The following is a 13,931-nucleotide window of genomic DNA, read 5'->3' as shown; positions in this document are numbered from 1 at the left end:
AATAATAATAATATATATATATATATATATATAGAGAGAGAGAGAGAGAGAGAGAGAGAGAGAGAGAGAGAGAGAGAGAGAGAGAGAGAGAGAGAGAGAGAGAGAGAGAGAGAGAGGAAAGGGGGTATGTGAAGTGTGTAAACAAGGAGGGAGTGTGGATGGATAGGTGGATATGGAGTGGGTTGAGAAAGGAGCTTAACTGAAACGTCACGACGTCTGGCCTATGATATTCACATATTAAAATCCCTTGAGTTGACGTGTGGCTTTAAATAAAAATAAGGGTAGAAAGGCAGCTTCATCATGTATAGCTGTCTGTACATAGACATAAAAAATGTAAAAGCAATCAAGCCTGACCCGTTCATTTCCTGTACTGTACAAGTTAACAAAGGCTTTGTTCAACCGGTCCAACCTGTATCAACATGACCTAAACAAGTGTCTGTCTTTCAGATAACACTTCAAACCTTTTGTTTCACTCTAGATTACTTTTTAATTGCTTATGTAAACTGATTTACATATAAATATGAGGAAGAAACAAAAAATAGATAAACCTCCTCCTTCCCCCAAAAAATAAATAAATAAATAAAACCTAATAAAAAAAACAGTGAGGGGTAAAAAAAAAAAAAATTTCCAACCCTGATCTATCCACAAGATAATGTATACAGGACTTTTCACAACCCACTCTGTTTGGGTAGCAGCATGCAAATGAATGCTCATTTACATTTCTGTCAGGTGATGGAGTTTTTCATTAATAGCTTCGAGAGTGGGTTGTGTATTATATTTTTTTTTCCTTTTCTTCCTTCTTTCTTCTTTTTGGTCTTGTTATTGTTCTTTCTTTCTTTCTTCCCTTCTTTCCTTCTTCTTTTTTACTTCTTTTTCTTCTTCTTCTTCTTCTTCTTCTTCTTCTTCCTTCATCGTCATTATCATCATCCTCATGGTCATTTTTTCCTTTTCATTTTTTTTCTCCTTACATTGTTTTATATTCATTGTTCTCCTCCTTCTCGTCCTCCTCCTCCTCTCCTCTTCATTATTATTATTATTATTATTATTATTATTATTATTAGTAGTAGTAGTAGTAGTAGTAGTAGTGTAGTTTTGTCGTTAATATTACTTGCTGTTCTTGTTTGTTTGTTTGTATGTTTGCGCCTTTGTTTGAGTGTGTGTGTGTGTGTGTGTGTGTGTGTGTGTGTGTGTGTGTGTGTGTGTAAACTGCAAGGCTAATCGTTGTCACATTCCTTCGTCGGGTTTTTCCTACTCCTGTAAGTACTGTACCTTGCCTCCTCGTCCTCTTTCACTTGTTTTCCTGTTTTCTCAATCTTTAGCCTCTCCTTCCATTATCGCTGCGCCTCATCTACCTACTCTCTCTCTCTCTCTCTCTCTCTCTCTCTCTCTCTCTCTCTCTCTCTCTCTCTCCCTACAAAGTCCTGCCTCTGCACGTGTCGGTCCAGCATGAGAATCGGTTCAAGGGATTTCCTGGGGACTTCCCGAGCTACGTGCGACGTAGCCTCTTCCTCCCCCTCTCCGCCTCCCTCCCCCCCCCCCTCTCTCTCTCTCTCTCTCTCTCTCTCTCTCTCTCTCTCTCTCTCTCTCTCTCTCTCTCTCTCTCTCTTGATAGGACCTCTTTTATTTCATCATGCAAAGAAAGATAGACTAAGAGAATATAAGTTTTCTCCTTCATATATTATACTTGTTTCCTTTGAGAGAGAGAGAGAGAGAGAGAGAGAGAGAGAGAGAGAGAGAGAGAGAGAGAGAGAGAGAGAGAGAGAGAGAGAGAGAGACTCTTCTTATACCTGCACGAGGGGGAGATGCAAGTAGTCCACAACGGGCAGCAATCTTCCCCAGTGAAAATAGGCGCAGATGTTCCACAGGGCAGCGTGCCTGGGCCATTACTCTGGAACGTGTACTCGTATGTCAATGACACCCTTAACCTCGTTCCGAGCGCCCGCGCTCATGCCAATGACGTCACCTTGTCCCTGCCCTTCTCGCTAGGGGAAGAACAAGAGGTGACGGCCCTTTTGAACACCACACTACGCCGCCTGAAGGACTGGGGACGCAGATGGCAAGTCACTTTTGCCCCCCAAAAAACACAGCTGCTCGTGGTGTCCAGGTCGGCGTATGACATCCGCTCCACCCTCAATGGGGCGCAACTGACGCCTCAGCAGGAGCTGCAGATCCTGGGAGTCACGTTTGACAGCAAGCTGACTTACTAGGCACACATAACTCAGCTCGCCAGGTCAGCAGCAGGGAAGCTGGCCTGCCTCAGAAGGATGACCGGATTCCTGGACAGCAGGGGACGGGAACTGCTGCACAAAGCCGAGATCCGCTCCTCTCTCGAGTTCTCCTGCCTCGCCTGGGGCGGAGCGGCGCCCTCCCACCTCACTGTCCTGGACAAGATTCAGCGGAGGGCAGAAAGGCTGATAGAGGACGGCCTTCCCGAGCAGCAGGTCGGCCTCCACAGCCTGCACAACCTGCAGCACCGCAGGGACGTGGCGGGCCTCACCCCACCTGCAGGAACTCCGCTTGCCTCCACGCCGTGCTGAGGTGCTCACTAGAGCCACCTCCACGGCATCCTTAGCCCTGGCTACTCCACGGTCTCATTCCACCCACCACCAAAGACAGTTCAAGCAAAAGTATGTGCAGTGGTGGAATATATTTCTGGCCTCGGACAAGTGCCCGAACGACCTTAGTGTTGCAGCGTGCGGAGGCCAGAAATTCAAAGTATTATTGAACGAGTGGTTTCGTGAAATGCGTGAAAGTGACACGGGTGTAGATATTAGAAGTTCGGCCAATGAGTAACAGTGACACGTCAATAGAGTATAGCTGTGGTTAGGCCTCGTGTGCGACAGTGACGCTTTGGTACGGCCTCACGAGTGACAGTGACATTTGTACAGTAAATATAAGATCTTAACTTAGACAATTGGGTGGGTTTTTTTGGATAGTGGGTACCCAAAATATCTCCTTTAACCTGTACAATCCCCAACATGAAAAATGGTGTATTATGTATCAATAAAAGAGAGAGAGAGAGAGAGAGAGAGAGAGAGAGAGAGAGAGAGAGAGAGAGAGAGAGAGAGAGAGAGAGAGAGAGAGAGAGAGAGATGGATGTTGTCTATTTTGTTTTCAACTCTTTCCTACTCTCTTTCTCATCTCTCTCCTCCTTCTCCTCCTCCTCTTCATTCCCATTCGCCTCCTTCCCCTTCTATTTTTTTTTATTTTCTTTCTCTTTCTTTTCCTCTTCTGTCTCCCTATCATTTCCTCTCTTCTCCTTGTATATTTTGTTCTATTTCTCGTAATCGTCCTCCCTTCACCTCCCTGTCACTGTCCCTCTTCATTTTCTTCTCCCACCCTCTTCTTCCTTCTCCTCTTGACCATGACGATGATTCCAGGTGGGTAGTACAACGTATTTAGATTTCTATATGGTTCGATAATTAGGAGCAAAGTAACAACGCACGTAAAGCGCAGGACAAAGAAAACTTTCGTTCAATTTTCGATCAATTAACGTATTAGGTCAATGCATTTCAAATTACGTCTAACGGTAATGCCTAGAAGGAAAAGGCTGATACTCGGAAGCAATGATCATCACATTAATTGTTTAAAGAATGACAAACATCTAGGGAAAACGATCTTGGAATGTTGATATCAAGCATCAAGTCCAGTCATATCAAGTCCAGTCAATACTCTCCAGAGGTAGCTAAACTTGCTAAAAAAATTAATTAGTATTATCAAATGTCCCTTTGAAGCGATCTTGCTTACAGTTTTGGTCCCGACGTACATAACAATAACAATAACAATAACAATAACAATAATAATAATAATAATAATAATAATAATAATAATAATAATAATAATAATAATAGAAGAAGAAGAAGAAGAAGAAGAAGAAGAAGAAGAAGAAGAAGAAGAAGAAGAAGAAGAAGAGAAGAAGAAGAAGAAGAAGAAGAAGAAGAAGAAGAAGAAGAAGAAGAAGAAGAAGAAGAAGAAAAAAAAATACATTGAAAAGCTAGAAAGAGTAAAACATTTAATTAAAATTATTCCAGAGCTGAGAATTATCCCCTATGGAGAAAGGCTTAACCTTAAAGAACTCAATGTATTCGGCTTTTTGAAAGAAAGGTGGAAGGCGATCTCATAAAAGTGTTTTGAGTATTCATTGTTATAACGTTATTGCTGACAGTTGCTTTACACTTGATTGACAAACTCACGAAAATTTTTGTCAAATGAGATCAAACACTTCTCCAGTTGGGTGGTTAACGTCTTGAGCTGTATACCTTCATTTGTGAGCAGAGAGGGTCTAACATTCAATGAGAGAAATAGGATACCTCCAGCCACCTCTAGGCAGGGCTGGCTCTACTCTTTGGGAACTGGCACCTTCACTGGGCCTTTTCCCTTTTCTTTCTTTTGTGTCCATTGTATACAAAAATAAATGAAAAGTTAGGGCTGGCAGAAAAAGAAGAATATGCATGGAAATTTTGAAGGGAAAGAAATAAGAACTATCACTGCTGCTACTTCTGTCACGTGGTAGAAAATAAGCAACAACGTCAGGAAAAAAATAAACCCAAATTAATTTGAGTATCAGTTTTATTACAATACTGCATAGTAGCTCAGTAATGGATCGGAGTCCTCATACTTGTCCAATCTATGGTTTTGAAGGCTGTGACTGTTGAGGGATCGGTGACCCTCTATGCCCACAAATGACGATATATTGTACAGCTCCAGTCGTCAACCACCCAACTGGGGAAGAGTCTAATCTCATTTGACAATAATTTTCGTGAGTTTGTGATGCTAAAGTCTGTTAAAAGTTGTCGAGATAAGACGCACAAACTGTTATGAACGCGGTGAGAAGAGGAGAAGGCGTGGTGGTGGTCCTGATGAGGCCAAAGAAATTAATGTTCATGCACGCCCGGCAGCGCTTCTGAAGGCTAATGCCAACACCCACACTGGCTGAGGAACGTTTAGGCAGGATGTAACAGGTGTGACAACGACCACGGCGACGACCTCGGCGACCACAACGACTACAGCAACAACGACAACAACAACAACAACAACACCTGGAAGACTGATGTATTGAGAGGTGGCAGGAGTAAGACCGAGAGGAAGGCCAAGAACTCCCATGGCGAAGGTGAGCGAGGGAAGCAGCTGGAGGGATGACTTGGCGACACCTGGGCTGGAAACAGGAGACCATGGCCAGGATTCACAGAGACACTCACGAACCTTAACCAGCAGCCGTAGGAAGAGGACTAAGTAAAGTAAGTCGATAATAATAATGAAAATAATAATAGTGATGATGAAAATCTAAAGGAATAAATAACATTACTATTAATCACTGCCACCACCACCATCCCTACAACAACAACAAAAAACAACAACTACAACTACTACTACTACCACTACCACTACTACTGCTACCATAAAATAATCAAAACAACAACAACAACAACAACAACAACAACAATAATAATAAATAACAATAATAATAATAATAATATCATTAATAATAATCATGATAATAACACTAGTACATACTAAAACTAATGCTAATAACTACATAAATAATAGAAAGAAAAAATAAAAGAAATAAAAAAAAAACCTGGATAACACCAAATAAGTAAAAAAAAAAAAAAAAAAATCTTGTCAATAATACAACATACTTTCAGCACTCTCTCGACTTGGTGACCTTGTATGATTGTTCACGAAGTCAAGGGAGGGAGTATTGAATAAAATAATGTGTAATGTGATTGTTCATGTGGTCTTTCCTTCTTTTTGGTATTTGGTATTTTTTTAAGTATCTTTTTTTTATATTGATGCGTTATTATTATTATTATTATTATTATTATTATTATTATTATTATTATTATTATTATTATTACGATGATTATTATTATTATTATTATTATTATTATTACTACTACTACTACTACTACTACTACTACTACTACTACTTTTATTGTTATAATTATTATCAGTAGTAGTAGTAATAGTAGTAGTAGTAGTAGTAGAAGTAGAAGTAATAGTAAAAATAGTAGTTGTTGTTATTGTCGTTATTATATTTGTTGTTGTCGCTGTCGTCATCGGTGTTGTTGTTCTTGCAGTGGTAATGGTGGGGCTGGTGGTAGTGGTGGTTGTGGTGGTGATGCTAGTTTGTTTTCTCATAAATACTGTTATTTCTTAGTGTGACGAGTATCAGATACGACAAAAGAATACACATTACTCATTTATGCCGTGTAACACTTAGATCTTTCCTTCTCCCGGATAACACACACACACACACACACACACACACACACACACACACACACACACACACACACACACACACACACACACACATATTAAGCATTCACAGAAAATCATAACAGAGTGACCTTTCAGTGTTGTATGATGCAGTGAATGTGAGTCACTTCCAGCATGGTAAGAAATGTTGGCCTGATGACAAATGATAACGTAAGGTCAACTGTTCCAATTACTAAATCCACATTAGGGAAAGTACTGTATATCCGGTGACCTATGGAACTCTATATTTGTTTTTATTTCTCTTCTTTCCTACGACGAACTGTTTCAGAAGAGTATCACCACACTTCTGGAATTTAATTGAGCGATTTTCTGAAGGCCTTTTCTAGCAATGTATTTGGGAGGAGTTGCGGCAAAAGAGAGAGAGAGAGAGAGAGAGAGAGAGAGAGAGAGAGAGAGAGAGAGAGAGAGAGAGAGAGAGAGAGAGAGAGAGAGAGAGAGAGAGAGAGAGAGATATATATCCCAACATTTTTTTTTTTTTTTTAGTCCTTTCTCTTATTTTTCCCTCTCTCCCACCTCCTCATCCTTCCGCGTGGAGCAACAAAAATCACTATCAGATTGCGAGATGAATCATGCAAATAGTGTCTCAAAGAACACAGTTTGTTTAGCTGATTCAACTGAAGGCTGATGAGCGATCTAACGGGAACCTGTAGAATTCTAGACAATTTGACGTAAATGATTACTTGACTATCACAAGGTTGAACGTCGCCATGGTTAACAGACCTAAGATTGCTGGAAAAAAAGATTCAGGTAAAAGAAGAGTTGATCATTTTTCTTCCGTCAGGTTTTAAATGTACAGAGAAACCTTGCAGCGCATAGTAGACTTTTCGAAATTAATAAGCATATTTTGATATCTTTGTAATGCTTGCATCTTTTCTCACCCGTGTGTAAAAAATGATAATGCTAAAAATCTCTCTCTCTCTCTCTCTCTCTCTCTCTCTCTCTCTCTCTCTCTCTCTCTCTCTCTCTCTCTCTCTCTCTCTCTCTCTCTCTCTCTCTCTCTCTCTCTCTCTCTCTCTCTCTCCTCCTCCTCCTCATTGTCATCCTCATCATCGTTCTCTTTTTATTTTCTATTTTTTTTTATTTTCATCTTTCTTATCACTTCTTTTTTCAATTGAAATTTTACGCTGTCTTTGCTCTTTTCTCTTGCCTCAGTACTTCTGCAACAGATAGGGTAGTTCCTTTATATCCCACTAACAGCCTCGCTATGACCGGTTGAAAGGTCTGTTAGTGTTGGCTCTCTTCTCTCTCTCTCTCTCTCTCTCTCTCTCTCTCTCTCTCTCTCTCTCTCTCTCTCTCTCTCTCTCTCTCTTTCGGTCCTTTTATTCATCTCGTCAATTTCTTGTTATTTTCTTTTCTTTTCCTTCTTCGCAATTCTTGTCTTCGTCTTCCTTCTCTTCACTCGTTCATTAATTCATTCTTCTGCTTCTTTTTCCTTATCCTCCTCCCCATTTTCTTCTTTCTTCCTGTTCCTTCTCCTTACAGTTTGGAAATTTCAATGCTCTATAATAAAGTAATCCTCAAAGAATAAAAGTAAAAAAAGATGAAAAAAACATCAAGAAAACACGAAAGAAGACAATATGGAAGGAAAAACGGCTGTTGGCAATACCACACTTTTTTTTTCCTGCGCGCGCACACACACACAGACACACACACACACACACACACACACACACACACACACACACACACACACACACACACCATAAAAAAAGAAAGATAACCGGTAAATGAGAGAAGATAGCCTGTCCCCCCCCCGCTCTCTCTCTCTCTCTCTCTCTCTCTCTCTCTCTCTCTCTCTCTCTCTCTCTCTCTCTCTCTCTCTCTCTCTCTCTCTCTCTACACACACACACATACAAATGGAGCTCCACGACTTATTCCACTGGTCGCAACTGTGTAGTATTTTCTCAAACACTTCTGCCCTCACCTCCACGACTCTCTGAAAGCTCTAGTTGAAGCTACACAGGTTTTTGAGGATGTTTTAACGGTTCTAGTGACAGATCAAGAAGATTACTGATAGAAGAACATTACTTATAAGAGAAAGTCTTGAAAAATCGAGAAATAATTTTTGCAGCCTTTGAAAACAACGTGGTGAGAGAGAGAGAGAGAGAGAGAGAGAGAGAGAGAGAGAGAGAGAGAGAGAGAGAGAGAGAGGTGTTTCTGAATACGGACTGAGAGCGCTGAGAGTCCTGTGGAGCGTGGCGCTGTAATGGAGTACTTGGCAACCTGTGAGGAGCTGCAAGTATAATACCGAGGAAGAAGACGACGCAGCATTGTTGTACAACACGCCATGAGAGGAGAAGTGAGTAACGCATCTTCCTCCTACTCTTCTTTTTCTTTGCCTCCTCTTACGTAGCTGCTGACTCATCCCATTTATCGAGGCGCTTCTCCTTGTATGTATGTGTGTGTGTGTGTGAGTGTGTGTGTGTTACTTTTTTTTTAATTCTCTCGCGTCTTGGTTTTCTTTTAAATGTATTATTTTTTTATGGTGTGAATTACGTTTTAAGGTATCCTTCTGTAAGTAGTCTCTCTCTCTCTCTCTCTCTCTCTCTCTCTCTCTCTCTCTCTCTCTCTCTCTCTCTCTCTCTCTCTCTCTCTCTCTCTCTCTCTAACATCTTTTACTCTGATTTCGGAGGACGATACGTAAATATCTCGTGTGCAGATGACAGTGATAATGGTGATAGTGATGATAGTGGCAGTAGTAATGATGGTGGTGTTGGTGGTGATGACGGTGGTGGTAATGGTGGTGGTGGTGACAGTAGAAACGCCTGGCTTCCACGTATTTCTTTATTCCATGGCCGAGATCTGTGTCATTCATGGCACTCAGCTCCCTGTTTCCAAGTGTCTCGCCGTCTTATCTCGAGAGATTTCAACGAGCTGTAGTGGAAGACAGTGCGGTTCTCAAGAGTACTTCCATAGTTCTCGAGATACTTTAACGAAAATTATGTAACAGGAACAATAACAAAAAAATGAGAGAACCCGGCTGGTAATTTTTGAAACCTTTGAAAATGGCCACGATGAGAGGACCAAGCGCTTAAAAATATAAGCCTGAATAATCCCCTGACTATATAAAGATGTGAGATGAGACACTTGGTGGACACGAGGACTTACAGCATATCGGTGCTGATGTGTGCACAACTTTCCAAAAAGATGCAAGAGGTGCAAATATATGAATGCTGCACGGAAGACGTGGTGGAAAAATGACTGACAGGCATCGCTCCTCATCACAGGGGGATACCGGTCTCATGCACTGAGGTTCGTGTTTTGAAACTCCTCGGGCTCTCACCAGAACTCTTTTCAAAGGCTATAGAGTTTATTTGCCAGGTTGTCACAAGTGTTTTTTCTTTTTTGTTTTTCTATCGATGTTGCTGAATATGAGAATCACAAAAATACCATAGAAAATCCTAATAGCATCTACTATTGACAATGGTCGAAATAAGACGCCAAAACGTTACAGAATGATATGGTTTCTAGGAAAAAAAAAACTTTTATCGTGACATCTACTTTCCTTATATCAAAGTAATATATCATAAAGCACCTGATATAAATATTTTAAAACATTAGTAATAGTAATAACACTACATAATACCACAAATGCTATAATACTATGCTATAAGTACTATAAGAAAACTTAAAGTTGATCGTGTCATCGAGAACACGGATAGGGCTCCGTCTCGTGTGAAAAGCCACTGTGAATGTTTGGGCGTCACAAAGGCCACACAGTACAGCAGTGGGGGTGAGCATGTGGTAGGGCGGGGTGAGGGTGACCAAGTGAAGACGAGGCGTGATGGCCAGGCTGCAGCAGGGGATCGCCAACATCCGGCCAGCTGCTGTTGCTCCTCCTCCTTCCCTTCCCCCTGTTTTTCACTCTGTCATTCCTTCGTGTGCACTTGCAAGTTTTCGGATAAGCTGCATCGCGTAATGGAAACTCAAAACTGAGTGTGTGTATATGCGAGGAGGGGAATTCTCTCTCTCTCTCTCTCTCTCTCTCTCTCTCTCTCTCTCTCTCTCTCTCTCTCTCTCTCTCTCTCTCTCTCTCTCTCTCTCTCTTCTGATCTTCGGTTATGATAGATCACGTGGTGGACTCACGATCGCCAGGTCTGCCTTCCCAGTGAGAGCACAGAAGTCTTAAAGTCCGATCAACGTGTAAGGCTGAGACCTTTCACATGCCACACACACACACACACACACACACACACACACACACACACACCTCTTGTACAACGGGGACAGTAATAAATTGTTCAGGTGTATCTAAAAAAGAAATCTGAGAAAGATACGAACCTCACTGTCAGTAATAAGCAGGGAGTATACCATTAAGTTAGTAATCACACTACACAAAGGCATCACCAAACGGCGCGACTTGTAATGCTGCGTCATGGTGAGATAGATAAGTGGTGTGGTGTGTGGTGGTATGGTGGCGTGCTGCGCTGTGTGGTGGTGTGGCAGTGTGTGGTGGTATGGTGGTGTGCTGCGTTGTGTGGTGGCGTGGTGTGTGTGATGCCGGGCCGTGCTGTCACTCGATCATCAGTATCACACAGCAAACTCTCTCAAGGTTAAGTTCAATGACTGACGTCTAACAAAGAATACGGCATCCAACACATGGGCTTCTTTCCTCCTTTCCATTCACTCATGTCCGCTTTTAATTCGTTCAGATGTATTATGTAATCGTCTTACTGGTTTATTTGTTATTTTTTCCTGTCAAGTAAGAATGACCGGTCATGCAACTGATCCAACGATGCCTTGTTATAAAGTGTGGCTATAACGAAACGCGGGGAGAGAGAGAGAGAGAGAGAGAGAGAGAGAGAGAGAGAGAGAGAGAGAGAGAGAGAGAGAGAGAGAGAGAGAGAGAGAGAGAGAGAGAGAGAGAGAGAGAGAGAGAGAGAGAGAGAGAGAGAGAGAGAGAGAGAGAGAGAGAGAGAGAGCAATTTCTCTCTCTCTCTCTCTCTCTCTCTCTCTCTCTCTCTCTCTCTCTCTCTCTCTCTCTCTCTCTCTCTCTCTCTCTCTCTCTCTCTCTCTCTCTCTCTCTCCGCGTTTCGTTATAGCCACACACACACACACACACACACACACACACACACACACACCAAGAAAATTATATCAATATTCCTTAACTGAAACGAAACAAACAGGTGTGTGTGTGTGTGTGTGTGTGTGTGTGTGTGTTGAGGTAGCAACCCGCCAGGAGGTGTAGCCAGAGAGGGACCTGCGCACCGCCCGTTACTTGCCCCTTTCAGCCCTGCTCGCCTCCCTCCCCTAGGCTATTTGCACTCCCTCACTGCATCTCAACACCTCCGTCTCCCTTGTCCGTCTTTCAGCACCCAAACACAACCAGAACACCGTAAGGTAACCAAGCAAAACGTCTCAGTTCAGCAACACAGTATGAGGTCTAGAATCTGCTGTAATCTTCCAGCGCTGCATAGCCGAGGCCACTACAACATCTCAGCATCATAACAATGTGACACAGCAATTAAGTTTAACTTCGTTTGTTTTGTTTCCGTGTGTTTTGTGATTCGTTCTCTGCTGCTGCTACTGTCACCATAAATATCATCATTACCGTCATGTATTATTATCATTACTACTATTATTACTATCAACTACTACTACTACTACTACTACTACTACTACTACTACTACTACTACTACTACTACTACTACTACTACTACTACTACTACTACTACTTCTACTACTACTACTACTACTACTACTACTACTACTACTCGTGATGTAACTATGATTGCCACAACAACTATCACAGCTGCTACTACTATTTCCACTAATACTTCTTATGTTGCTGCTGCTGCTGATACTGCTGCTGCTGCTGCTGCTGCTGCTGCTGCTGCTTGCTGTTGCTTTCTGCTGCTACTACTACTACTACTACTACTACTACTACTACTACTACTACTACTACTACTACTACTACTACTGGTGATGCTACTATGATTGCCACAACAATTATCACAACTACTACTACTATTTCCACTATTACTTCTTCTATTGCCGCCGCTGCTGCTGCTGCTGCTACTACTACTACTACTACTACTACTACTACTACTACTACTACTACTACTACAGTAATAACAACAACAACAATAACCATTACTACTTCCACTTCTGTTACCGCCACCACAACCATCCGCACCGTCACAACACGCTGTGGAAAGCCGTGCGCCGCTTGGTTCCTCTCAGGTGCCGATCTCTGCCATCTCGGTCATTCCCGTTATGCTCGTCACACTCACACTCACAGCCAAGCGATGACGGTGGACGCAAATCTATGAAAATTTATAAGGAAAATTGTAGATTGCAGCCCAGTGAATCCCCTTTCCTGTAGGCTTTGTAACTTTAGATGGAGTAAAACCAAAGGCTAGGGTTTCTAGGTAAGGAATCACATTCTCGAGCACTTTGGCATCCTATCTCGATTACTATAACAAACTGTAGTGGGAGCTATTGGAATTTTCTAGCGTGTTTTAAAAATTCTAACCATAGTTTAACATAGATTGTGTGTCATCAATGATAAAACACAACGCATATAATAATTTAAGTAAGTTTTGAAAGTTGTCCTTGTTAAACAGCGAAAAGTGTTTCAAAATACGAAGCAAACCAACAGCAGAACAATACAGCAGAGAGGGTGACATGAATGGCTTTCTTCATCCCACGACAGAAATGATGCATGGAATCAATCCTATTCAGTATCTTGAGATGACCGTGACACAGACGTAGGATATTTGATGAATAATATCAGTTTGCCCTCAGGCTGTCCCAGTAAAAATTTCAAACAGTTGTGTTTAATAAGCAAGACTGACAGCCACGGTCACAGGTGAGATGAGGGCTAATGACCTTGTTAGGAAAGACAGTACACACCTCACCATAATTCAGTTCGTTCGGGATGGAGGTCGTCAAGGTATTTATAATAAAAGGATTCATTGTCTCGTTGATGGTAACTGGGTCATCCTGGAACGTAGTAATAGTAATTACTATTCACTTACAACAATGACATCTGGCGTTGTGGAGTTCCTTCTTTCTTAAGGCGATTTCTATTTGTTATTAGAGTTCACTGTAGTGTTCTGTAGTTCCTCAGGCCATATCAGTTTGTTTCCATCTGAGTTACCTACGTATCTCCTAAAGTGTTGCTACGTACATACTCCAAGAAGTGAGTTCATTTTTACACCTCCTTACACTGGGTTGGTAGATAAAATGGTGCTTGGAGAAACCTGAGGAGGTAAGCCGTGGAAGGCCGGGCCGTACCTACGAAGTGTCATAGTGGCTGTGTTCCCGGGTTAGTGCACATCGTCCAACGCAGGCTCAAGGGTCAGTGAAACGGAGATGAGCGCTGAGGCCACGTGCAGCCGTAGCGTATACCTCATCATTACTTTATACTGCGAGTAACGATGAACATTGAAGGACACAATTTCAGATGACATCTGATACTTTGTTGATCAGTCAAGCGAGTGACGTCTGGCAAAATGACACCATGGTGCGACAATTCTATTTCGGGAAGGTGTGCAGCCGCGACGTTTTTCAAATACTTGTTTACTATCTTGATACCAGCGATGCCTGCTGAGGACAATGGCGCCTTACAGATAAGCCTGTGTGTACCCTGCTGGTGGCGGGCCTGCCTGGAGGTTGTTTGGGGTCACGGGATTTAGAGTGC

At 42.1% G+C, this 13,931-nt stretch overlaps 1 protein-coding gene across 1 annotated transcript in view; it reads left to right on the top strand.

Annotated features, from left to right (window-relative positions):
- Nucleotides 1-8,431: 8,431 nt before the first annotated feature.
- LOC135093153 (cell surface glycoprotein 1-like) overlaps nt 8,432-13,931 on the top strand; it is a 22,311-nt gene continuing 16,811 nt past the window's right edge. Inside the window, exon 1 of the mRNA XM_063992070.1 lies at nt 8,432-8,581. Coding sequence (XP_063848140.1) covers nt 8,570-8,581 — 12 coding nt within the window. The 5' untranslated portion in view covers nt 8,432-8,569. The remainder of the gene's footprint in view (nt 8,582-13,931) is intronic.

Source organism: Scylla paramamosain, chromosome 42 (assembly GCF_035594125.1).
Source record: "Scylla paramamosain isolate STU-SP2022 chromosome 42, ASM3559412v1, whole genome shotgun sequence".
Classification (NCBI taxonomy): domain Eukaryota; kingdom Metazoa; phylum Arthropoda; class Malacostraca; order Decapoda; family Portunidae; genus Scylla; species Scylla paramamosain.
This window is presented reverse-complemented; position numbering and strand designations above follow the sequence as displayed.